At 53.4% G+C, this 24,520-nt stretch overlaps 9 protein-coding genes across 9 annotated transcripts; 3 read left to right on the top strand and 6 right to left on the bottom strand.

Annotated features, from left to right (window-relative positions):
• Positions 1-187: 187 nt before the first annotated feature.
• Positions 188-867, bottom strand: CCM_01744 (Cytochrome P450; the record flags this gene model as incomplete). The annotated part of the gene is made up of 4 exons (XM_006666899.1): positions 188-423; positions 488-566; positions 619-743; positions 792-867. The coding sequence occupies 4 exons, from the start codon at positions 865-867 to the stop codon at positions 188-190; spliced, it is 516 nt and encodes a 171-aa protein (XP_006666962.1).
• Positions 868-2,398: 1,531 nt separating this feature from the next.
• Positions 2,399-4,560, top strand: CCM_01743 (lysophospholipase Plb1; the record flags this gene model as incomplete). Its single annotated transcript, XM_006666898.1, has 3 exons — positions 2,399-2,474; positions 2,567-3,142; positions 3,209-4,560. 3 exons carry the CDS (start codon positions 2,399-2,401, stop codon positions 4,558-4,560), a joined length of 2,004 nt encoding a protein of 667 aa, XP_006666961.1.
• A 357-nt stretch (positions 4,561-4,917) lies between these two features.
• On the bottom strand, positions 4,918-6,487 carry CCM_01742 (uncharacterized protein; the record flags this gene model as incomplete). The annotated part of the gene is made up of 4 exons (XM_006666897.1): positions 4,918-5,396; positions 5,454-5,830; positions 5,886-6,014; positions 6,069-6,487. 4 exons carry the CDS (start codon positions 6,485-6,487, stop codon positions 4,918-4,920), a joined length of 1,404 nt encoding a protein of 467 aa, XP_006666960.1.
• A 459-nt stretch (positions 6,488-6,946) lies between these two features.
• CCM_01741 (cytosine deaminase) lies at positions 6,947-7,775 on the top strand (the record flags this gene model as incomplete). The annotated part of the gene is made up of 3 exons (XM_006666896.1): positions 6,947-7,016; positions 7,076-7,270; positions 7,378-7,775. The coding sequence occupies 3 exons, from the start codon at positions 6,947-6,949 to the stop codon at positions 7,773-7,775; spliced, it is 663 nt and encodes a 220-aa protein (XP_006666959.1).
• Positions 7,776-7,971: 196 nt separating this feature from the next.
• CCM_01740 (Protein kinase-like domain) lies at positions 7,972-8,736 on the bottom strand (the record flags this gene model as incomplete). Its single annotated transcript, XM_006666895.1, has 1 exon — positions 7,972-8,736. One exon carries the CDS (start codon positions 8,734-8,736, stop codon positions 7,972-7,974), a length of 765 nt encoding a protein of 254 aa, XP_006666958.1.
• A 519-nt stretch (positions 8,737-9,255) lies between these two features.
• On the bottom strand, positions 9,256-10,239 carry CCM_01739 (Glycosyltransferase; the record flags this gene model as incomplete). The annotated part of the gene is made up of 1 exon (XM_006666894.1): positions 9,256-10,239. One exon carries the CDS (start codon positions 10,237-10,239, stop codon positions 9,256-9,258), a length of 984 nt encoding a protein of 327 aa, XP_006666957.1.
• Positions 10,240-13,308: 3,069 nt separating this feature from the next.
• On the bottom strand, positions 13,309-15,713 carry CCM_01738 (C6 transcription factor; the record flags this gene model as incomplete). The annotated part of the gene is made up of 3 exons (XM_006666893.1): positions 13,309-13,561; positions 13,616-15,472; positions 15,568-15,713. The coding sequence occupies 3 exons, from the start codon at positions 15,711-15,713 to the stop codon at positions 13,309-13,311; spliced, it is 2,256 nt and encodes a 751-aa protein (XP_006666956.1).
• A 1,777-nt stretch (positions 15,714-17,490) lies between these two features.
• CCM_01737 (glycerol kinase) lies at positions 17,491-20,844 on the bottom strand (the record flags this gene model as incomplete). The annotated part of the gene is made up of 8 exons (XM_006666892.1): positions 17,491-17,730; positions 17,792-18,950; positions 19,083-19,406; positions 19,499-19,761; positions 19,862-20,065; positions 20,090-20,351; positions 20,624-20,700; positions 20,746-20,844. 8 exons carry the CDS (start codon positions 20,842-20,844, stop codon positions 17,491-17,493), a joined length of 2,628 nt encoding a protein of 875 aa, XP_006666955.1.
• A 535-nt stretch (positions 20,845-21,379) lies between these two features.
• CCM_01736 (aquaglyceroporin, putative) lies at positions 21,380-23,763 on the top strand (the record flags this gene model as incomplete). Its single annotated transcript, XM_006666891.1, has 4 exons — positions 21,380-21,631; positions 22,666-22,937; positions 22,992-23,532; positions 23,587-23,763. The coding sequence occupies 4 exons, from the start codon at positions 21,380-21,382 to the stop codon at positions 23,761-23,763; spliced, it is 1,242 nt and encodes a 413-aa protein (XP_006666954.1).
• Positions 23,764-24,520: the final 757 nt, after the last annotated feature.

Genomic DNA, 24,520 nt, shown 5'->3' with positions numbered 1-24,520 from the left:
GGCCCTGGGGGTTATCCTGCCGACCTAATTTGAACATGGCAGCAGCATCATCAGCATGCAGGTTGTCAGAACAGGAGCATGCGCATAGAGTGGCAAGAAAAACATGAATCGACCTTCAATGACAACAAGTCAACATATTGCCCGCCACAATATTTTGAAAAAAAAAAAAGCAGCTCTAGGATAGCATCTACGCCCCTACAACTCCGCCTCGCACATATGTCTGCTGCGGCTTGCACACGACATCAAACTTCCCAAAATTGCTTGAAAGCTCGTCCGGGCATCCCATCAGCTCAAAGTTCCAAATCGCACTAACAAGCAGCAGGCAAATTCTCATGTATGCCAGCCCCTTGCCAAAGCACGAACGAAGCCCCATGCCAAAGCTGTTGCTCGGGCCAGCATTGGGAATCGCACCGGGCCGGGCCGCTGGCCTTGGCAGATGATTGGGAGAAGGAGGTTGCTTACAAAGACGGTACGGTCAAGTCGGCACTCTTGTTCACAAGAATGTCTCGCGTCTCATGGGCATCGGCGAGGATGACTACCGGGTTACCAAAGGGTATACTAAAGACCTAGTTGTTGCGGAACCAGAGTGGTTGATCTAGTCACGAAACAGAGAAACACATCGCCGTGGCGTTTGATAGCGGCTACCAAGTTGGAAGCCTCGCCAAGTAGCCGTCCAGAGGACTCTTCATTGCAAGAAATACCGAGAACTGGCTTTGGGAGGGCCCGTGACATGACGGCGGGAACTGGTTACGTGGAAGTTATCCAAAACGTAGAGACTGGCTGAGACGAACAGCAACACGGAGTATTTAGAGGCACCTCATATAGAGGCTCCAGGTGATTGACTTTATAGCTTCGCCTTGCGCCCATTTTGAAGACTTTCACCCGACCTTGATTCGCTGTAATACTTTAGACAACGCTTAGCTTGAGAGCGTGCTACTAGGGGTTCTCCATGTTGCATAGAAGCGCTAATTCTTCAGTCGTCGTTGACAAGTTTGGCAACCACAACCTGCAATTGACGGAGGTCCGCACCCTATTCAGACTTGGTAGAAGTGGACAATATTTGCAATTGATATTGCAAAAAAAAAACAGGGCATACTTTGTTGCTAAGAGTAAAGCCCTTCCTGGCTGAATATGCTGTCCCGGGAATTTGGGACAATATTGCGCAAAAATTGCGCCCATATAGGCTCTCGTCATGTCTTGTAGAATGGGCAATCTAGATCTATCTTACTATGCAATCAATCGAGATAGACATGACAGAATTATGGTGTGCACCACAGCCTACAGGCGAGTGAGAGTGCTGTTATTCGTATTCGCCTTTTTTCTCTTTTCTCACCCTGTTTAATTACTATGAACAGAGCGTATGTGTCAAAGCCCCTGTAGCCAAGGCGAGGAGAGAGCAGGCTAGACTCCGTCAAACAGCTCGTAATGAGAAGAGGAACGTGGGAGTCTTGGCAAGTAGTACGAAGCGGTCATGTGCCAGAGGGAGCGCCAGTGACACAAAGTGCCGCGTAATGCCTGGTCACAGCATGAGGGCGAGCAAGGCCAAGCTCTGCGGTGATGCGACTGCGGAGCTGTATAGACACAGTGTTTGATATCACGGCGCATCGGGTGTGGCACTGATGATTCGAGCTTGGGCTGCATTGAGCAGGATGGTGGGATGAACTGGAAATGTTACAACTTGTTACCTAGCTGTAGCTGGCTGGCAAGTTCAGAGGTCACTGTTGCTGTACGTGTGGCTGGTGTGTGGCCGCACTATGGATGGGTGGCTGCTTGGCCGTAAGAGCATGGTACATGGTAGGTACACCGAGGCGGCTGTTTTAGATAGCGTATCGGTATACGTCTGTAAAATACAGCTTATTCCTCTTTCAATATTTGTTTAGAAGACACCCCAGCGAACTCATTCGACAGCACGTTCAATCTACTCGGTCCTCGCCTTCAACCCGGCCCCCTCGGGCACAAACCCCCTGTAACATGCATCTGCCCACCTAAAACACGCCAAGCCTCCCCCGCTAGAGCCAGCCACTGAGCAAATGACCCAAAGTCTTGGCAGTGCGACAAGAGGCTTCTTTACAATCCAAAACTACAATTGACCACTATATCCAAACCGCACTCTCTCCATACCACTTCTGCCATCTGTCATCGCCATCTTTGGCGCAATTCGCCCGAAAGCACACCCTACCGCAGACATACTACTTCTACCTCTGCGCGCGTCTCCTCGCTGAGGCTCCCCCGCGACCCCTAAAACACTGCGACGACTCCACCACTCTTCCTCGACGTCTCATCACGACTGGCTTCATCACTTCTACACACTCCCATGGGCGCAGCTGGAAAAGCCCGTGGGTACCTGACCATCTGAATGTCGCACCTTTCGCGATAACGCTGCCTATATACTATCGCTATGAAGCACCCGGCGCTTCTGCTGGCCGCTGCCTCGGCGTTCGTGCCCCTAGCACGCGCCGACTCGCTTCATATTGGTACGCTCGACACTCTCGACTCCCCCACGACATGTGAACTCCGGCACTAGTCAATCCAAACAACCTGAAAAGAAGCTAACGTGGCGATGCAGCACGAGTTGATCGCCCAGAGCCGCGTGATCTTCCCGTCGCCGCCTCCCAAGTCGAGACACCCACAGTCAAAGCCATCGTCGACCGCGCCATAAACGCCGCCCCCTCGGGATACGTCCCCTCACCGTCAGCATGTCCCGATCCTGCTCCCAAGATTCGCTCCGGGAGCACCATGGGCCCGGACGAAAAGGCATGGCTCCCTGGGCGTCGCAAGGAGACCATAGTCCACATACGCCGGCTCCTCAAGCGCCTGGCAATTACCGGCTTCGACAGCGAGCAGTACTTTGGCAATGCCACGTACAACTCCACAAAGCTTCCCAACATTGGTATTGCCATCTCCGGGGGTGGCTACCGTGCCATGGTTGGCGGTGCCGGCGCAATCGCCGCCTGGGATGCCCGGTCCGCTGGCAGCGAGGAAAAGGGCAATCTCGGCGGCTTGCTACAGAGCGCGACGTATATATCCGGGCTCTCGGGCGGCGACTGGCTCGTCGGCAGCTTATATGTAAATAATTTCACCTCGGTGCAGAGCGCCGTTGATGCGCCTCTCATCTGGCAGCTGGAAAACAGCATCTTCAAAGGTATGGGCCAAGCTGCGCCGTAAACTACGCATCGCTGTCCACTCGACGCTAACTCGGCCCTCAAAGGACCCGACCAGTATAGCGTACGTGGGTATTATACCGACGTCTTTAACGAAGTAGAGAGCAAATCCAAAGCCAACTTCAACGTCTCAGCAAGCGATTACTGGGGCCGCATGCTGGCGTATCAAATGGTCAACGCCAGCAATGGAGGGCCGGGATATACTTGGAGCTCCATCGCCAACGATTCCGACTTTTCATCCGGCAAGGCCCCGATGCCTTTCCTGCTCGCCAACGGTCGCAACTCCGAAAAGAAAGTCATCACGTCCGGGAACTCCACCGTCTACGAGTTCACGCCCTGGGAGCTCGGCTCCTCCGACCCAAACCTCGCCGGATGGGTGCCGCTCCGCTACGTCGGCACCGCCTTCAAGGACGGCGACGTGGTGGACCAGGGCAGCTGCGTCACGGGCTTTGACAATGCCGGCTTCGTCATGGGCACCACTTCGTCGATCTACACGCAGTCCATCTCGTACCTCAAGGACAACAACAAAAAGTACATTCCCAGCGACGTCCCCGACTTCGCCATCAAGACGGCCACCAAGCTCATCGCGGCGCTCAGCGACTCGACCGCCTACGACATTGCCGAGTGGTCGCCGAACCCCTTTCGCGGCTTCAACCCGGCCACCAACCGCAACGCCAATTCCTCGCGCCTCAACCTCGTCGACGGCAGCGAGGACGCCCAAAACGTGCCCTTTCACCCGCACCTGCTCCCCGACCGCGCCGTCGACGTAGTATTCGCCTACGACGCCTCCTCGGACACCGAGTACGGCTGGCCCGACGGCTCCGCCCTCGCCGCCACGTACGAGCGCTCGCAGCAGCTCGCCTTCCGCGACGTGCCCTTTGCCGCCGTCCCGGACAAGAACACGGTCCGCAACCTCGGCCTCAACACGCGGCCGGCGTTTTTCGGCTGCAACGCCACAAACTTCACCGCGCACGGCAGCGCCGTCGCGCCCCTCGTCGTCTGGCTCCCCAACCACCCCTACGTCTACAACGGCAACCTGACCACGTTTACCTGGACCGTCCGCGACCCCGAGCGCGCCGCCCTCATCGACAATGGCTGGGCCGTCGCCACCCAGCTCAACGCCACCCGCGACACCGAGTGGCCCGCCTGCGTCGCCTGCGCCATCCTCGCCCGCAGCTTCTACCGCGCCAACGCCACCGTCCCCGCCCAGTGCGCCAAGTGCTTCGACCGCTACTGCTGGAAGGGCAACACAAACACCACCACCCCGGCCGGGCCATACGACCCGACCTACTACGGCAAGCCCATCATTGTCAACGACAACGCGGCCGCCCTGGCACGCGCCCCGGCGCCGCTGCTCGCCAGTGCTGTCCTGCTTGTGGCCGCGATGCTGGCGCTGTAATTAAAAAACAAAAGAGGAGGAGAGAGACCAACAACAAGACGAGGTGAAACGAAGCAACGGCCGGGAAGAAAGAAGCAAATGATACCTCTGTAGATGTGTGCGAAATATCTTTGATACTAGTTGGTAGCGAAAGAATCACAATCAGGTTTAAAAAATCTCATCCAAGTTTATAAAGTACTTACGTACACGCGTCTTATGTAATAAATACTTGGAAGATTAAAGAAGATACAAGCAAGGGAAGAAGAATAAAGACATAGTATATTTAAAAATATGCTTCTAAGGATAAACGCGCAATGCTAGGTATGATATTACAATTATACCAAGATAGGAACACCTTTTTCCCCTTTCCATCTCTCTCTACTGCGTTGCTGTGGACGGCGACGCCACGGACGACGAGTTGTAGCTAGACGACGAGAGGTATCTGGATGACGAGTAAGAGGACCAGTCACCGACGTCCAGGTACTTGTGCTCGCGGACCGGTAGCACAGTCCGACTCTCGTCGAATTCGTTGAGCATGTTGTCAGTTTCAGAGGCGATGCCCAGAGTCCACGGAAATGTATTTATGCCACTCTGAAACGGAGTCCGCAAAGACCACATCTCGGTCAAGACCATCATAATCAAGGCGCTCGCCATGGCCAGCACCATAATCCGGAACGACAAGCCCAGGTTTATGCCGCTCTGTGAGACGATCCACTGACACTGTCGTATCGGTAAGACCACGGCGACGCCCCTTCCGATAACGTCCACAACCCCAAATAGAAAGATAGGCGCCACACTAGGTCCGCCGTACACGGAACTTTCACCTCCAGCGAGGGCTAGCATATTGATCTTCTCCCCTGATGTCTGTTAAACGCGTGACTTAATATGAATTCATGGCGTCTTGGTTCACTTACGGACAAAACTCGCCCGAACAGGGTCGAGGCAGCGGTTGTCGATCATGTTTTCGAAATGGTTGCGCAAGGTGTATAAAATGTGTTGCGGCGACATGGATGGGGGTCCCTGTCTGGTGTATTGGTCGGTAAACTCTTTTTCTAGGTTCAGAGACCAAAGCTCAAAATAGTGTTCAACTCTGATGACGCCGTACAAGGGTCCATCATTGTCTTCGCTGATGGTACATGGCGACCCGGGGACAGGCTTTGAGCCGTTGTGAAACTGTTTTATTCGGTAGGCAGCTTGCTGGCAATATTGTCTGACGGCAGGATTGCACCTGTTTCCTTTCACTTGGTGGATGAGTGCGACGGGGTATGCGACCAGAAGTGCCAGACATTCGCTGTTCCAGTCATTAGCAACCTTTTGAGTTGGGGACTGTTTGGCAAGTTCCGTACTACACCGTGAGTTGTAACTCGTCTGGCGAGTGGCCTCCATCAGGTACGCCTATAGTTTTGATTAACGCGTATGCGAGCGTAATGATGCATTCTCGAATATTTTCCATCTTCTCCATCGCCAACCGTACCCTTCGCTCTGTTAGCATTTGCTTGAACTCACTGCGAAAATGCAGGCAATCTTACGCGGTGTAACCCTGTCCAAGCAGAAAGGCTGTTGCGGCCGCCAGAGCTACGCTGACCCAAGTCGACATTGTCTCGAGGACAGCATTACTCATAGTGCCCGTGGACGAGCATTGGAAGCCAAATGTGTCGGCAAAGGGCCCCAGACATAGCTGGTACACGAAAAAGAAAACCAGCCAGGCGCTGAACTGGACCAGGGACATTCGTCGGCAGTGTCCGTAGTTGATGGTCTCCGGATGCTGGCACCATGCCTTGAGCTCTGATGCCAACACTTTGTCTCGGATATGACGCCAAGACGGAACAAGCCGTGTCGGCCTCTCTGGATGCCTATCGCACCCCGCCTCGAGGTCGATGAAGCCATTTGGATATGGATCGTTGGGGGTGCTGGTTGTGAAGGAGCTTTCGTCCGTTTGCATACCCATACTTGATGGATTGCGACGGGGGCTGGATGAAAAGCTCGAATGTGAGATGGATAATCATGCTATATGATTTTGTACTGCGTATGGATAAATAGGACCAAGATGGCGCATGATGACTGCATGTTTGTTTCGAGGAGATGAGGAAATGAGGAGTTGATGTCTGATGTCACAGCAAAGCTAGGGCAAGGGGCACCTTCCTGTTACTGATGTTACCTACCACCCACGCCGAGGGAAGCTCCAGAGCACCAAGCTTGGAATATTGATGGCTAATCGTCAATGGCCTGACTATAGTTCTTTTTGATTTCCCTATTTGTTTGATGTCATTCAGACATCACCAACCTCGACCCCGCCATTGGTACGTACTGTGCGACGCACGCCCTACATGTTCAGCACTACTTCTCACCAGCCACCAAGTAGCGACGCTCTCCATTCTCTTCATATTGTTGTCGCGGTCAACCAAACATGGCTCTCTCACCCTTTGCTCTCGGCACTAGCTGCCAGCATAGCCATAGCGACATCTGTCCACAGGTAGGTATGCGCACGCGTCTGATTATTCCTTGGAGACGTCCCCAGCCAACAGTGCGCTGACAGTGAACGGCATCGCGCCCACAACTCGGTCACACTGGATGAGGAGGGCAAACCAGGCGCTTGCAGAAATCTTGGATAGTCCTTGTCCATTTGCTGCGTTTGGAGCGGCCATTGTGAACCATACCGGCGACGGCCTTGGAGACCTCATCTGTATCGGTGCCAATGACAAGGCAAATACCGGGAACCCGACATCGCACGGTAATGTTCTTTCCATTCTCTAGTCATTCTCGTCTTCCTTTTTTTTTCTTCACGTAAAAGGGCCATGCTAGATTTTAGGCTTATAATGACTAATCGGGTCTTCACAGCCGAAATCGCAGCCATGCAGAACTGTACGAGCATTCTAACAGACCCCCAAGGACCCTACAAGCTCACCGCAAGCGAATCACTGCTGGCATTCTCCCAACTGTCTTTATACACAAACGCTGAGAGCTGTCCCATGTGTGCTTCCGCTATCCGATGGGCAAACTTTGAAGAGTACATTTACGGCACCTCAATCGAATGGCTGATTGAGCAAGGCTGGCGGCAGATCCGTATCCCGTCGATGGAGGTGTTTCGTCAGTCAGTTGACGTGGGCCCGGCCACGACACTGATTGGCGAAGTCTTGACAAATGAAACGGATCCGTACTTTTCGTGGCAGTATAATCCATGGTATAGATGCCCGCCTGGTTGTGTGAGACGTCACGGTTTGTGCAAGGCTCGTTGAAGGGCAATGGCAGCCGAAATGTGTTTTACTCACCACTAATGGGGTCGAGCCATGTCCGACGATGTCGTGTCGGAAGACTACGAGGCTTAGTGATATATCATTACAATTGACAAGAATATTTCTCTGCACTTGTTGCCTCGGAGAAAATTCCAAGCCATTGCTGCCTGCGTACACACACACCATCCGCGAAAGGAATCTAGGTCGTCTGGAGAGCCTGTTGCATAGAAGCCTTCCTCGCGACATCCTCTCCCAAAGCCGCATACACAGCGTCGCGTTTCTCTTGCTCCCCGTAGTAATCATCATACCTCCAGTGGCTAATCAGCCGCCAAATGTCGCGCTCTGCCTCAATTTCCTCGCGGTACTTCTCAATGCTGGGCTCGCCTTCGACAGCTCTGAAAAATGGTTTATAATTAGGCGCGTCTGCCCACAGCATTTTGGTATACTCCCAGTATTCTGGATACCATCCCGCAAATTCCCAGTCAATGATGCCCACAATCTTGCCCTTGTAGTACTGGATGTTTCGAGGATTCAGGTCAGCGTGAGTGAACTTGACCTTGTAGTTGTGCGATTCTGCGTGGACGCGTTTCACTACTTCTCCCTGTGTCCAATCCTGCAGGCGACTGCCGAGGCGTAGGTAGAAGTGAAAGTTTGCGACGCTGTGGAAGGGCCCAAAGGGAACATGGCCAACTCGATGATCTACCAACGGTCCACCAGTGACGGATCCGACAAAACCAGCTTCTGGCGGCTCCAGGCTCCGAAGCTGTAGAATGTATCCAGAGAGCTCCCGACCAAAGGCCTCAACTTCCCGTGGGCCCATCCGAGCATAGTCGCTGCCGTTCCCAGGTAGGCCCTCCATGACTAGGCTGATGGTGCCATTCTTGTGTCTGTACACTTCATAGAGCTTCGGGATAGGTATGCTGGTATGCTGTCTCACATACTCCATCGCCTCCAGCTCATTCATGGTGGTCCAGAGCTTGGCTACTTTTCCAAAGGGAAGTCGGACTATATTGCGTCGGTTACCGCCTCGATTTCTGCCTCGGTAGAGAAATTGGCTTGCCCAGATACGGAAACGGAGCCAGGATGGCAGCGTATCATTTTTTAGCTCTATAGGCTGATGAGAGCCATGGCTTTGCGATCGAGGACTTGCCATGACCTCCTGAGTTTGGTACGGAACCCTCGCTGAGAAACAATTATGGGTTGAAGGAGGAACGCAGGGAGATGATAGCAGAGCACTAGGAATATAATGCAGCAGATAACAAACTTTGCCTCGCAGCGTTTGATGAATTGTTGATGAAATTACTCCTGTCAACCTTTACATGGTAAAGTGATAAATTACAGTGTACCAGATTAGTAAGCTAAAGTCCTATTAGAGCCTGAGCAAAGGGTTCAAAGCGACAAGCATAGAAGTCAGTTTTCATGTGGTATAACAAGTTGTACAAAAAAGAGCATGTCCCGTAAAACGCCGAGGTCGCTATGCTATTCATGATCGTGACATGCGGACAATATTGTAGATGTGTGGCCGAACCTGCCCCCAGCGCCGCGCGATGATGACAGCAGTGGCGACAGCGACAAGGAATAGTAGAACAGGGGCAAGCACGTCGTTGAAGTGATCTGCAATGTAGTTGAGGGCACGTCCGTCCGAGCCATGCCAAGACCGACCTGCGGCGTGGTGAAGGAAGCTGTGGAGGAACGAGTCCTTGAGCACCGCCATGGATTTGGTCTCTGACGCCTGGTTGTACAGCCAGGCGTACTCATTCATCACCGAGGTGATCATCATAGGGCCGGTGGACCAAAACACGGCCACATAGGGCAGCATGAATCGTCCGGAAAGCGACGTCGCTCTCTTTTTGGCTTCGTGCAACGCCCACAGCAGGAACTCGGCATCTCGCTCGGCCATGAAGAAGTGGTTGCTGATGCCCCTATCCTCACTCGTGGGAGCGATTATGACCTGGTAGCCGAGGCTTTGTAGACAGTTTATAGTTTCGGCCGAGGTGTCGGGCGAAGGGTAGGCGTCCAGGTCCGCGTAGAGGCCCCCCTCGTGGTGGACGACCATCAGGCGAGCAACGTCGGCGCGTTGGATGTTGTACTTGTATGATTCGTATGTAGAAAGGAACCAAGGATATGATGCTTTGACGAGATTTACAATGTCTTGCTCGGTCCAGAGTCTTATCGTGTAGTTTTTGTTTTCAAACGTGGACTCCCAGGCACCTGTCGAAGCCGTGAGCGGATAGGTGGACAGGTCCTTGTCCTTCCATATTTGGTGAATCTTGTTCGGTATCCGAGGTTTTGTATTGTTCCTTGGTGTGTGGCAGTGGTCGACAGTGTCGGCGGCGGCTTTGAGTCTCTCGGGGGAGGCGATGCTTGGGGACAAGATGTGGTATAGTGATAAGAAGAGAAAGAGTGTAGAGGCCGCGCTGACCAGCAGCGCGAGGCGAGAGGCTTTTTTCAAGAAGCCCATGGCCATTATGGCTACTTGTTTTTTTGGTGGCAACCTGGATGCCAACAGAAAGGGTCCAAGAAGCTTGACGATGCTGGATCTCAAGTCCCAAGTATAAGAAGGAAGGACTATAGGTAGGTGACAAGGGAAAAGTAGGGACAAGATAAAGGGATAGAGTTCAGATGAATGATTGTGATTGGAACAAAATGGACTGCTTATAGTCGCTACACAACGGCGGCTTGCGGAAGCCTGACACGGAGCATATATATGCTGGTCCAAGCTGGGGGACTGCGTGCTACACCCAACCAATGCTACAAGCATCAAGTCTCACGAATCAGCGTCTCCCCTCATATTCCTACGACGTCGAACCACCTGATCCTACGGGTTCGAGCAAGGTCTCCGGGCAAATAGAGAAGGGAGCCGCCGTGGCTAGCCCCCAGGGCGTTGCCTTTCGTATCGGCCAAGCTCCACTGGTAATAATAACCATTAGGGTCTCTGTCCTTTTTTTTTGGCCTCATTGAGGGGGTAAAAGATGCTGCGCCGCCTCATCAGGTGGGCTGCTCGGCAAGCAAGGCTGAAGATGCAGGCTTGCACGACGACGATGGGAGCGCGTCCCCTCAACCCCGAAACAGCACCACATCATGTATAGGATGCTGCTTTGCAAGAATAGATAATGGCAGTGCCGCCTCCGAGACCGTCGGCTTTGCCCGCCGCAGGGCCCCAGTCACGACATGGTTGGCAGGGGGGAGGCTGACTTGCGGCGGTCTGAAAGCGAAGCGGGCAAGGGCCACGATGGGATGGATTACGTTGCTCCTCCCAAGCGGCAACGTAGGCGGTCGGGTTAGGCCAAGAAATGCGAGCGCTAACAGGGGTTACCGCTTGTCGACGTCAACGCTCCGCCTGTTCGGTGCCACCCTTGCCCTTGTTCCACATTCATGGGGCAAGTTGACAGGAGAGGAAGGTATGAGATGAGGTCCGTACGACGCCATCGTAGGGCTGGTCGGCCTGCCGCGTGGGGACCCGGACGGCCTCCCTCCGAGTTGTTGCCCTGACTATTTGTCCATGGGGGCATTCATCACTTCGTCTTTTCGACCCCATTGTTGACTGCTTCAAAGCCAGTTCGAGGCGATTCTCGTGCGAGTCATTGTATTGCGTGGCGCTGTGGCGGAGAGAATCGCTTTGCTCGCACCAGCAGATACCTATCTATGCCAAGGGGACCCTGAAACTCTTGATGCTGGGCTCTGCCAATCTGCAACCCGCCGTTTTTTTTGTGTGGCATGCACAAAAGCAGCTCGCGGGAATAGGCCGCAGAGATCGACACCTCATCTTACCAAAAGAACAAAAGTAATTGGCTGACCCTGTCGTTTCCTGAATCGAATCGACGAGCCCACCCGGCAATGCGATGCATGCATGGAATAAGGTTTCTATTGCGCGGCCTGTGGAGCCGCCCTGCCCTACTATCACTATGTAATTGATAGTTGAAAGATAATATGAGGCGGAATAGAGCACTCACACCATGTAGGGGGTGCCTTACTTTTATTATCGGTGTTTGACACTGCAACATCCAACTCCCATAACCGACGAAGCCGACAAGAATTTCTCAACCTTGCTACTATGCAACATTAAACGATACTCACTGTATACTCTGCGACTAAGGGATACAAAGGAAAAAGAAAACCCATACAAGGCCTTTTAAGTCCAACCCATAGCTACAACCGACATCTTTTGCTCCGCCCGTACCTGAAAGCTGGTTGTATTCAGTGCTTGACACAGTCCTTATCAATACTGAACCTCCTAATGTGTACAATAACAGCATAAATACCGCCATATATCGACAAAAAAAAAGAAAGCAAGAGCAAGAGATGACAGGAAGTTGATTGTCATCAAAACCCGCGTCAAGGGTAAGATACGCAACAACTGAAAGAGGTCCACGGACACGGGCCGCGCCTCAACAGTTGCTGTTGCAATGATCTTCTCACACAAGCGTGCAGAACCGGCGCAAGTGCGTGGTGCTTTATTTTCCCTGTATTGTCACAGATGTTGTCTTTGCAATTGTGGCGCCTTGTACGCCCGACACGCCAAGACAACACAGAGGCCGGGCGAGAAGGAGCCACAGAACAGCATCGTCAGCCGTCTTGTCAGTTATCACAATACAAGACTGACTCGGTTGTTAAATTGTTTTCTTCCCATGTACCGCGCCACTGGTACCATCTCTCAGCCTTTCCAGATCTGAATGGAAGACCACAACTATGACGGGTGCTGCGCGAACTATCGAGATACTTGACTGTCGTTGACTGATTGAGATTGGATCTACAATATGTACGCCGAGGCAAGGAAGCTACATGGTGTCAAAGTCTTCCTTCCCAACAACTGGAACCCTCCTCTTGACCCCTTTGGTCGGGCACGTGGCGTGCTTGTACCATGGAGCGCCGCGGGACCCGAAGCAGCTCTTCTGGATCGCATCCGCAGCTCAACACCAAGACATCATTCAAGCTCAGCCTCACTCTGATAGGCAATCGCCGTTCCACCCAATCTCGCGATAGAGGCTGTGTTAACGAAAAATTCTCCGGTACGGTGACTGCCTACATACATCTCCGTGGGACGTAGCAGCCTTGTGGAGGACAACCCGGACAACCCCCTCCCCCCCTCCCCCCTCATCACTTTTCCCAGCTGTAATTTTGTGAGAAGCGTCCGGGCGTATATGACAACTTTTCCCTCTCAGCCGAAGCACAGAAAAACATGTAGAGGCGGTCAGATGAAGACAGTCCCGATGATTTCATGCGTCCGCGACTGAATCAGCCGGCAAGTAGTAGTTAGGCCGGAACAGTCCATTTTCAGGCAGGGGATGGTCTTGGCGAGTTCATGTAGCCACTGCTTCGCGAGCCTGGGTTCGTTCAGGAGCAATGAAATACATGTATGGTCAAGACATGTACGTGCAGTTTCACCCTAGTCCAAGGATGATCAATCGTGCGTTTATAGGTGTGGAATTGAGCTTGCCATCGCTGATGTGTCCGTCTGCAGCCATATGCAGAGGTAACATCCTGGGTATAAGTACGTGGAAATGACGAATAAATAGGCAGTACATGTTAAATAGCTTTATGCGCCGTGGGGGACAAATCCCAGCCAGTCAGATTCTGGGTCCGGCAGCCGCGCTGTCCCGCCGTTTGTATTTTGTGACTGCGATTGGGCACCCAAGGCTTGCACCGCCGACTCTGATAGTTTGGGATAATTGAAAAAGTCAAAGATATCAATGTTGTCCAGCTCGCTCAGAGAGGTAATCTGGGTCGAGGTAGGCTCAACGCCTGTTTGGCGGGTTGATGCTGTGAGTGTGACGAGGCCGTGTGCGCTCCTGTAGTGACCCATGTTAGTACATTGCGTGAAATGCTGAAGCTAAAATGCTCACTGTCGCATGGCGTTGAAATTCGTATCGCTTTGTCTGCCGCGCTGAACAGCCCGCGCGAGAACATTGGCATAGGTGTCGGCGACATCCCAGTACTGTCCAACATGCGCGAGAATCTCAATAAAGAACTCGATGCGGGGGTCAACCGGGCAGCCAACCGTCGCAGCGTGGACAAGCAGTAAGCGAGCGGCAACCCAGAGAGAGAAGATGAATGGCGGGCCGAGATGATCTAGTCCACTAGCTTCGTACACGTCTTGTGCAATGTCACCTAGGCTCTGCACAGCTGACAGGCAGCGCTGCATGGCGTAGTGGGAGGGTACGAACAGATGTGATCGCACAGTCGGATATGCCGCGGAAGAGTGAAGACGCACGACGGCCGTGACGTAGGCGCTGTGCAGCATGAACCAGTTGGCGACGCGGCTAGCAGGATCCGAGTGACACAGAGCAGAAATCTTGCTATAATCGCCAGGCAGCCCTCGCAGCCAGGAGTCGAGCGAAGCATCCAGCGATCGATAGGTATTTCTCCAAGCTGCCATTTCGGAAGAGGATGTGATATCTAATGGCGTCTTGAGAAAGTCATGAACCTTGCTCAATATGCGGAGGATTTCGCAGTGGTACGAAAAGCTGCCCAGGTTGTCCGGCTTATTCACAACAAGTCCAGCCGCGCCATGTTGGTCGGGACTCGAGCCCCAAGAACGTGTCTCGACGGGAATATCACGGGAGAAGAGGTCATAAGAGCATGGCAATACCCTCCTCATCTTGTTGTCGTCTAGCATGAAGTCGAATGTCGTTGTAGCAATCGTCGCATATCGGTCAAGGAGGTAGACCATCCAGGCGAGCCGCCTGCGGCCCTCGTCTTCAATCCAAGACTGCGGCCGATCGATGGCAATACGTCTGATAGCTCCAGTCATGGGTGAGTCGTCGCTGGTTTCAACGGAAAGGAAAACGCTGCTCTCTTCACATAGGCTGAGTTGCCGAGCGTTTTGCGCAAGAAGCGAGAGCAGGTTCCATCCTCGGGGTCCATTGGACGTGCCTAGTTCGTCAAGGCAGACAATCACGAGAGCACGCAGAGCTTCGACACTGACATGCTCCATGGCGTACATCTGAACAATCTGACGAGAGGTTTCGTGATAGTGCGCGCGCATTTCGGGCGAGAATCTAGGGTCCTTCAGAAATCGCAATGTCGTCGCCACAATGGCATGTAATAAAACTCGATCGGCTTCGTTCAGTGATGTCGAACCAAAGAAAATGCTGAATGTCGTTTTCCGATCCAAGATGGGAGACCATGTGTTACAGTGTTTAAAATACAGATCGACCAGCGTGTATACAACATCCTGAGCCGGCAGGTCTGTACCAGCAGACAGCGCCGATGGTCCTCGGCGGAGCGGCGTTATTCGAAGTGCGGGCAGAGTTGCGTTGGTGTAGTCGGCATTCATTCCCTGGCTAGTCATCCGCCCCAAGCGTTGGTCCCCGTCATCCCAGCCTTGCCCAGGGAGTCCAGGTGGCGGACCAGCCGCCACTGAGGGTGTATTTCGAGCCGCGCCACTAGCAGGACTGCTCCTACTTCTATCCTGCGCATAAAGGTCGATATGAGATTGTGTGTGGTTGCTGATGGCTGGCGATAGAGTCTGCGAGTGTCCAGTGTGCCCGTCAGCGATATGCTCCTCTACTCGACGACCAAGAGTTTGAAGCAGTGCATCGATCCGGTTGACTTTGGCTTCCAACTCGAGGCTGAAGCCTATGCGGCTGCCAGGCTTCTGCCGCTCAAGATAGACACAGGTACGATTATGGCGGGCGCACCAGGCACAGGCAGGCTCTGCCCGGTCACATTTGACCTTTCTTGCTTTGCAAAGCTCACATCTGCGGGATCAGAGTTAATGAGAACCCCAGCAAGATTAAAATGGGTAAGGCTGCCGAGACCCGCAGATTCCTGTGCAGGGAGGGAGTTTACTCACGAGGTCTTTTGATACCTGCCACGCTTCCTCTTCTTGGAGCCTCCGGCAGAGTCGGTCGAGGCATTGTCTCTGGCCTCGTCGCCGCTGGAGCCATCATGCTCATCATGCTGGCTAAGTGCCGCCAAGACTTGCTCCTCCTCGGGCATTGGGGAGCGAGTTATAGTGGGTTATCTGGGAAGTGATTGATGTGTGTCCAGCGAATCTTGACAGATGGGCAGGGAAGGAGACACTGCACGGCGAGAAAAAAGCAAAACGGATTGACGGATCGAAGTCCGAAGGGGTTATGCTGTCGTGGAGAACCTCCACACCTGTCTGGAGGCCCGCCCGAGATGGGTCTGTGATAAGGTAGAAAGCGAAGAAAACTGGGAGACGATGAGATCTCGGCGCGTCAGGCAATATTGGAAAGAGAGGGCGAGGCCGGAAGAATAGTGCGATACGGGCGACAGGGTATCGTAGAACCGATTGATAGAAGATAGAGTTGATCTGTTAAAGAATATAAGCTAAGTTACCTCCGCAAATAGGTTGAAAGAAGATGCGAGGATGAGATGCTCACATAGTGGTTGATGGTAGAGTCACATAACAGCAGCGATACTTGCCACACTCTTACAGCGGCAGCGCGTACGTTGTACCTACACTGGTAGAAAGATATTTTGCTTTGGCACAACTGGCTTGAGCGAGATCTGGGTTCGGGTTCGCAGTTTGGACACCGAGGACTGGGTCCGCCTTTAAGTCATGCTCGGCATTGGCGTTGCGAGGACCATGTCCGGCTGTTCTGGGCGTCGCAATTGTGTGGAAACCGTCATGCCTGGTGGAAAAGGATGACGGTGAACAAGGCCCTGACTAGCGGACGGGAGGAGCTTTGAGCAGCTGGTGGCGGGTTGGATGGAGAATACATGGGACGGGATGACTGGTCAACTGGTCGGAATACGGAGTCGTGTTTGGTGGTGGTGGTGTGGAAGTGAAAAGGATTTGCATGGCTTGGGGAAAGTGAGGGGCTTCCACGCTTTGTTCGCTGTCGCGCAGCAAACTGGCGTCATGGTCCTGGGGAGTGTCCGTTGTGTCCGTTGTTCCAGAAGCTTTGCCACTGCATCCAGGCACCATTACTAAGCCTGTGGATTGAGCTTTTCAGGTCCTGTTCAGGCCCTCTCCTCAGACTTATAGCGCATTATTATTACAGAGCATTACAGCGGAGAATAATAAGCTACAAGGCCGCTGTAGCGACATCATAAATCCACTGTGCTGCGTTTTGGCCATCAACGCCGTTGGTCCTTGATTGACCCCAGCTTTCTTTTTCCATATCACGAATACAATACGGATCTACTCCCATTAACAGCCCTGCTCAACCAACCATCACGCCACTTGTTTCTCCCGCGCTGGCCATATTCAGCCACGTTTTACCCCAGCTTTCAGAAGCCGTCTCTACCCAGTCATGCGGTCATCTTTGCCACAGCACAGCTAGCTAGCGCTGGTAGCTCACGCGGGGACGAGGCCCCGAGGTAACAGGCCTTTGTCCCCGAGAAATTGTGTAACAACGCTGCCACGTTTGCCGGCAAACTTGTCAGCTGCCTGTGTTACCATGTCCGAGAATAACTGCTGATTGATGCACCAACAGTTCTCATCGTTGGTCAATGGTTTCAACTACGCATGACGCCGCTTGTGCTCGACGAATTTTGATACAATGCATGCTTCTCAAGGGTCACAGAACCAGGGTACGGCATTCTTGAAAGCGGTGAATGTAACTTTGATTCATGAAGAGAATATTTGTCATGCATTCATTCCGAAGCTCATTTGAGCCGCGTTAAAAGGAGCTGTTGCTAGCTAGCCACCATGCGTTTCGCACCAAAAGTATCAACAGAAAAATGGGCAAGAAGAACAACAACGCCGTAATCGTACAGAATCCCATCAGCAACCATGCACTTGAGCTTAGTTGGCCCAGCCCTTGCTCATCTCCACAGCCTTCTCCCAGCGGGCGAAGCGGCGGCTAGCTTCCTCGGCCGTGATGCTAGGCTTAAAGGTTGTGCGGCCATCGGTGTTGACGGTTTTCAGGTCCTCAAGGCTGTTCCAGATGCCAACGCCCAGGCCGGCGGCAATGGCAGCGCCAAGGGCAGTCGTCTCACGCATGGCGGGGCGATTTACGGGGATGCCGATGAAGTCGGATTGTGTCTATGCGAATATTTGTTAGTTTTCGGTCTGATGCTGTCGTGAGAACAGCTTTGGCACTAACCTGCATGATAAGATCCGAGTTGCACATGCCACCATCGACGGCAAGCTCGGTCAGAGCCTGACCACTGTCCTTCTCCATCGCGTCGAGAATAGCTTTGGTCTGGAAGCAGGTAGCCTCGAGGGTGGCGCGGGCAATGTGGCCGCGCTTTGTGTAAGCGGTGATGCCGAAAAGGGTACCGCGAGCATCATCAATCCAGTATGGCGCAAAGAGGCCGCTAAAGGCGGTAACAAAGGTGCAACCACCATTATCCTCGACAGTCTCCGCGAGAGCACTCAGCTTGGAGGAGGACTCGATGAAGCCGAGGTTATCGACGAGGAACTTGACACTAGATCCGGCGACAGCAATGCTGCCCTCGAGCGCGTACATGGTCTTGCCCGGGCCAAAGTCGAAGGCGACAGTGGACAGCAGACCGTGGGTGGAGATGATGGGCTTGGGGCCGACGTTGTACAGGAGGAAGCACCCGGTGCCATATGTGTTCTTGGCCAGGCCGGGTGTGAAGCCCTTTTGACCGACGAGAGCGGCGGACTGGTCGCCGAGGCAGCCAGTGATCTTGGTGCCCTTGAGGGCCGTGTTGGCGAGGGTGCCAAAGGCCTCGGGATCGGAGGAGCGGACAATCTTTGGCAGTTGGACCTTGTTACGGTCGAGGCGGAACCAGTCCAGCAACTCAGCATCATACTCGAGAGACTCGAGGTTCATGAACATGGTGCGCGAGGCATTGGAGGGGTCCGAGACGTGGACGTCCTTGGCGGGGCCGCCGTTGAGCTTGTAGGCGAGCCAGGCGTCAACGGTGCCGAACGAAAGGTTACTGCTCTCGTACGCCTCCTTGACCTGGGGGATGTTTTCGAGCAGCCAGAGGAGCTTGCCGACAGAGGAGTAGGTGGACAAGGGAAGGCCACAGCGACTAGTCAGCTCCTTGGAGCCGAGGCGGTGCTTGAGGCGGCGGACGAGCTCCTGGGAGCGGGTGTCGGTCCAGACGATGGCGTTGTGAAGAGCCTTTCCAGTTGTCTTGTCCCAGACAATGGTGGTCTCACGCTGGTTGGTGATGCCGACGGCGGCGATCTGGCTGCGGGAGTGGCCCTGCTCCTCAAAGGCGGCAACGGCGCCGTCGATGCACTGCTCGACAGATGTTACGATTTCTTCGGGATCATGTTCATGCCAACTGGGAAAAGGAAAGATTAGCCAAATGGAGAAGAAAAATTGACTGGGGCTGCGCGATTGATTGCGATTGCGATTGCGTGCGACAATGTGTGCAATGCAGCTTTGGCGGGGTCATGGAGGGGTGGAAACGTACCCGGGCTGGGGATAGATTTGCTTGAATTCAATCTGGTGTAGGGCGACGACCTCGCCATCGGTGTTGAAGATGAGGAAGCGCGTGCTTGTGGTGCCCTGGTCAATGGCACCGACGAAGACATCGTTGCCGGAAGAAGTCATGGCGTTGACGAGTTTGGAGTGACTCTGGGAGATGAGGTTGGCAAGCATAAAGTATGGCGGGGAAGCTCTCCTGGTCGCAGCAGCACGATTTATTGGGTGGTGGAAGGGTAAGAAAGAAGAGGGGCTCGTTAGATGGTATAGTAGAGAGAGAGGCAGATAACTGAGACAAGACCAAGAGGAATTACTACAGAAAAAGACAGGAACAAGCTTCAGCTGGGCAAGATGGGGGATAGCAAAAATACTTGTACTCTCGTGCAATTAGCATGTGGAGGGGACGAGGGCCTGACGCAACCTGGCTCTCCCCAGACCCCGTTTTCTGGTGGCGCCGACGCTCCCCAGTTCCCAAGCCCACGGGGAAGCGGTTTTTGGAGGCGCCGCACTTCAAGCCACGTCCGAGCCGACGGAGAAGCATTGTCTGTTGTCAAGCCCTCAATTTCCCGTTTCTCGACTCTCGAGCTCTCGAGGCTGATCCCCGCGCTATTATTCCTTTTTGGAGCAAGCCGGATGCAGAGCTTCCCCTCATCATCAGGGGTGGCCAGCTGAGCCGTTGGACATGCATGCATGCACATGCCGAGCACAAACTATATACTACCTACTGAAGAAAACGACTTGATATGCGCCTACACTTTTCTTTCTTACGCAGACCTCGGTCCTCAGTGGTGGGATGAGATCTTGAGCAGCAACCACCGACGGGCCAGTATGTTGTGGGGAAGAAGAAACTCGCAGCGTCACGGGATGGGAAACAATTCTCCATTGCGCATTATTCGTGACGTGGGAAGCCTCATGCACAAGCTGGGGGTCAATTCGGCTAGGAGTCGCCTCAGGGGGCGTGGGGGTACTGGGCTGGGATGTCATGTCACAACTCACGATGATGGCATCCTGAATGAGCGCAAGACACTGCAATGTCCAGGCCAGCGCCACAGCTCGGTCAGCTTTTGAGGGGCCTCGCCGGGCGCCACGGGTTGAGAACGTTGCAACGCGGCCATTGGCACAAGCTTGTTGTCGCTTTTTGCGTTTGAGAAAGCGAAGCTCCGCACCAGTGTCAAATAATGGAGAATTGGCAGTTTCCCAAGGTCCCCGCCGCCTCTTGTCAGACTCAGAAAATCTCGGTCTTGAACACCGAAAACGACTTGAGGGCTTCTAGATAGTTTCTATGGAGCGACCCGAATCGGACACTAGCATGGTAGACCAACCATGTTCGGGGCAAAGGGCCGAATGCCTGTCAGGCGCGCCCGGGGGGTGATGACAAGGGTGTTGACCCGTCGGCAGACAATCAGTCAGCTCCAGTCTGCCGAGACTACGGATTACTACTAGGGTAGTTATGTAATTTGTAGGAGGTACCGACTAGGAGGTAGTTATTACAGAGCTCTGCCAAGCAGACCGGGCTTTTCACCCTCTCACCGAAACGCCGTTTTCTTTCGGGGCCCCTGCCTCCCTGACCTGTCGTCTGTGGAGGCGTTCATGGCGAGTGAACCATTCTATTATTAATAGCACAGCCTGCTATCATCATCAGCCAACAGAACAGGCCCAGTGTACTCTGTCATCAAAACTGTCATCAAAACTCTACTGGTCATCTGCAGACGCCTGGTGGGCGGCAGCAGCGCGAAAAAGGGGGCATACATGGCTGGGAAATTTGCCAATGCGCAACAAATATCGAGCACGACGACTTACATTAGGAACATGCAGGACTCAGTTCTCCTGGCTCTAGACCCTTCCAAGCGTCGTCTCGCGGTAGCCTCGCGGGTTGTCAAGCCTTGTCTTATGCCTTATGCGCAAGTGCCTAGCCTCAAAATACAACCAAATAATTTGTAGTCATCCTAGTCGTCGGCTATTTTGACAGCACACGACACGGGGTAACTAGATCTTTTCAGCTCAATGCATCCAGACCACCCCTCGTCGGACAGCCCGGTCACTGGTCGCTGGTGGTCGCTGGGCATTTTGGGGGCTGGAGTGCGTATTCGAACAGCGGGGGTGGCGTGTCAGATCACAGAGAAGAGGCGTGGCGCCGCCAAATCTCGCTCCAAAACAGGTCAAACAGGTCAAACAGGTCAAACAGGTCAAACACCCGTCCTGCATCCTGCGTGGCCAGACCGGCAAGCAAACTGCAGCCAAGACACTACATATCACGCAGATGTCGGGAAGAAAAGAGAGATTACGATGCCCAATCAACACGAGGGCGAGCTCACTGCCCAATTCTTCCTCATCGCCATCATGCCACGGCCAGTTTTCGAGAAGCACAACCATCCTGCTACCGGCGCCACAGCCAAGGAGCACGCCAAGGAGCAGCCAACGCTTGTTTGCGCCACACGTACAGATGAACTCAGTGGCTGCCCAGTTCCGCCCGCCGCCCGCCAAAACTCCGGGGACTCGGGCTCGACAGTTCCGGCGACCCTGTCAAGTCTATACTATGTACGTACTATTTTGTTCCTGCTATCCAGCCTACTCGGGCTATACTTTCTGCCGCAATCTGTAGAGTGGCTTTGTGTCTTCGTCTTCTTTTCTCTCTTTTCTCTTTTTTTGTCGAAAAAACAAGCTGCTTACTGCAGCTGCTGACACCACTGCCTCATGTTCGTCGCTTCCGGCCCTCCCCCCCCTCTTCGGTCCTACACCCCGATGAGACCCTCCATTTCGACTCTTTTCGTCTAATTATTAACCCTCTTTAAATTATCCTTTTCACTTTTTCTCGCCTGCCCCTCCTCAGTCCCGCTAGTCGTTCGTCACACTACCGTTAGCCTGCACCACACACCCACCTTCTTCTTCTTGACATGGGCATGGGTTCCTCTTGCTCCTCTCTCTGCCCATCTTGCCCCAGACTTGCCGCATCTTTACACGAGCCCTGACCATGTTCAGACGGGTATCCGTATTGTGGAAATTCCTTCCTCGCCGCCCCTCGCGCTCCGTCTATTGCTCCTCCTCTTTGGCCCAGCCGCCCACCACACACATGGCGCCTCCGCATCCTCTAAATAGTATTTTTTAATCCATTCAACCTTCACACCCCTTCCACTGTGGCTTTCTTTTCGTTCGTTTCATCACCGCCGCTTTTATCCTAGTCATTACGAAACCTGTTGAAAGCTTTACACACATCATCACCCGGTCCTACTACCTAAGCACCTAGATCCACTCACGGCCGAGACCACCAGACTCACTCGCCTCGCCTCGCACGGTTGTCCGCGGGCCCTTCAAAGACACTCGCCAAAGACTCCTTGCTCGACACCATCCCCGGATCCCTTGCTTGCCCTGTTCATTCCGGGGGTTCCTCATCGTCCCTCGGTGGGGTCCTTAGTTGCAACGGCTAGGCCCGCACACCATCCTCACCTCACACCACAAAAGAGCATATTAACCGCCTCTTCCCCGTGGAGTTGCATCCGGGATTTTCTCGATTGCAACCCAGACTCCATCTTCCTTCTGCTCATCTCGTACCAATGTCCCTTCCAGTCTCTCAGGGCTCGGTGTCTGCGTCGTCCATCGACAAAATTACTTCCTACCACGAGAGCAAGATGGTGCCTCCTAGCACCCCCGAAACCCTCGCTCCTGAGATCCCTGCTCCGGAGGAGAAACAACTGGCCTGGACCAAAGTCCGCTCCGTCTGGCAAGATGCCTTTTCTGAATTCCTTGGCACCATGATCCTCATCATATTTGGTGATGGTGTTGTTGCTCAGGTCGTCTTGAGTAAAGGGGAAAAGGGAGACTACCAGAGTATCTCGTGGGGCTGGGGGTAGGCTTCTTTCCCAATCCATTGTGACGTTGAATGTGGGCTGACAATTGATAGCATCGGTGTCATGTTCGGTGTCTATGTTGGCGGCAAGTCTGGCGGGCATATCAACCCGGCTGTTACCTTGGCCAACTGTGTCTTCCGTGGTCACCCTTGGCGCAAGTTTCCCGTCTACGCCATCGCCCAGCTCCTTGGTGCCATGGTTGGTGCCGCTATTGTATACGGCAATTACAAGTCAGCCATTGATGCCTTCGAGGGCGGCCCCGGAATCCGAACCGTGAGCGGCGCCAATGCTACCGCCGGAATCTTTTGCACTTACCCCGCCGCCTTCATGACCCGTACCGGCATGTTCTTCTCGGAATTTCTGGCCAGTTCTGTTCTACAATTTGTCATCTTTGCCCTTGTTGATGATGCCAATATCGGTGCTGGCAAGCTGCTGCCGCTGGCCCTCTTCTTCCTCATCTTTGGTATTGGTGCCTGTTTGGGCTGGGAGACGGGTTATGCCATCAACTTGGCTCGTGACTTTGGTCCTCGCCTCATTACTTACTTTCTTGGCTACGGCACCGAAGTCTTTTCCGCTGGTGGTTACTATTTCTGGGTAAGTTCCATGATGACTGAATGATGGGCAGATTTGTGCTAATGTCGGACCCAGATTCCCATGGTTGCCCCTTTCCTTGGCACACTGTTTGGCGGTTTCCTGTACGACGTTTTCATCTACACGGGCCCAAGTCCCATCAACTCGCCATGGTTTGGCCTCAAAAGGCTGGCTCAGCCCCGCCGCGATGTGTGGTCCAACACGTATCGAAAGTCGGTCGAGGGTAGAGTCTGAGTTGAGGCCTACAAGGCCACTGGCTTCGAATGGAGCAGCTGGGACAGAATTGTTGTTTTCAGAGACATGAGCGAGTTTTGATGATGATGAAGTTTTGGCGTTTGTATGTTTCTTGTACGTTATTGGGCAAGGGTTCTCTCGAAAGGTGGCGAGCGAAGCTGGTCAGCGATTTGAAAAATTGATCCAGCGGAGAATATTAGGCATATTCTACGACAGTACCTGTTGTTGTTATGTTTCATGCAGCATTGTTATAAGGTTGAATACAATTTTCGTATACAGATGACGTTGGCTCCGGCTTGCTTGATAAGTGCTGATAGCGGCTTCGCTGTAACCGGCGAGAAAGTGAAGCAAGAAAATGATTTGCTACTAAGTAAGTAGATTTGGCAAGTGGAAAATCGCCATTGCTATCTAACAATGGCCAATACTCGCAGCCTCACAATTTTGGCACTGTCATGTGCCGCCAACCAGGTTTTCGCCTCTTCCCTGGTACAAGATGCTGGGCGGTCTTAGTGCGGGAGCTGTGACGGCATCGTGGCGTAGCCCAAGAAAACCTTGATTATTCCCTTCATCCACTTGTCCACCTAGATGTGCGTATTTTTACGATGACGACCAGGCAATATTCTCTTTCGCTTTAAAGTCTGGAACATGCCCAGATGCACCTGTGGCTGAAGCGCAGGGTTGTTTATGCAAAGCATTGACTAGCTTGGCTTGGAAGGCTGCGAGGAAGCCCTTTTCCACGCGAAAGGAAAAATCGGAT

This window comes from Cordyceps militaris (assembly GCF_000225605.1).
Source record: "Cordyceps militaris CM01 unplaced genomic scaffold CCM_S00001, whole genome shotgun sequence".
Classification (NCBI taxonomy): Eukaryota; Fungi; Ascomycota; class Sordariomycetes; order Hypocreales; family Cordycipitaceae; genus Cordyceps; species Cordyceps militaris.
This window is presented reverse-complemented; position numbering and strand designations above follow the sequence as displayed.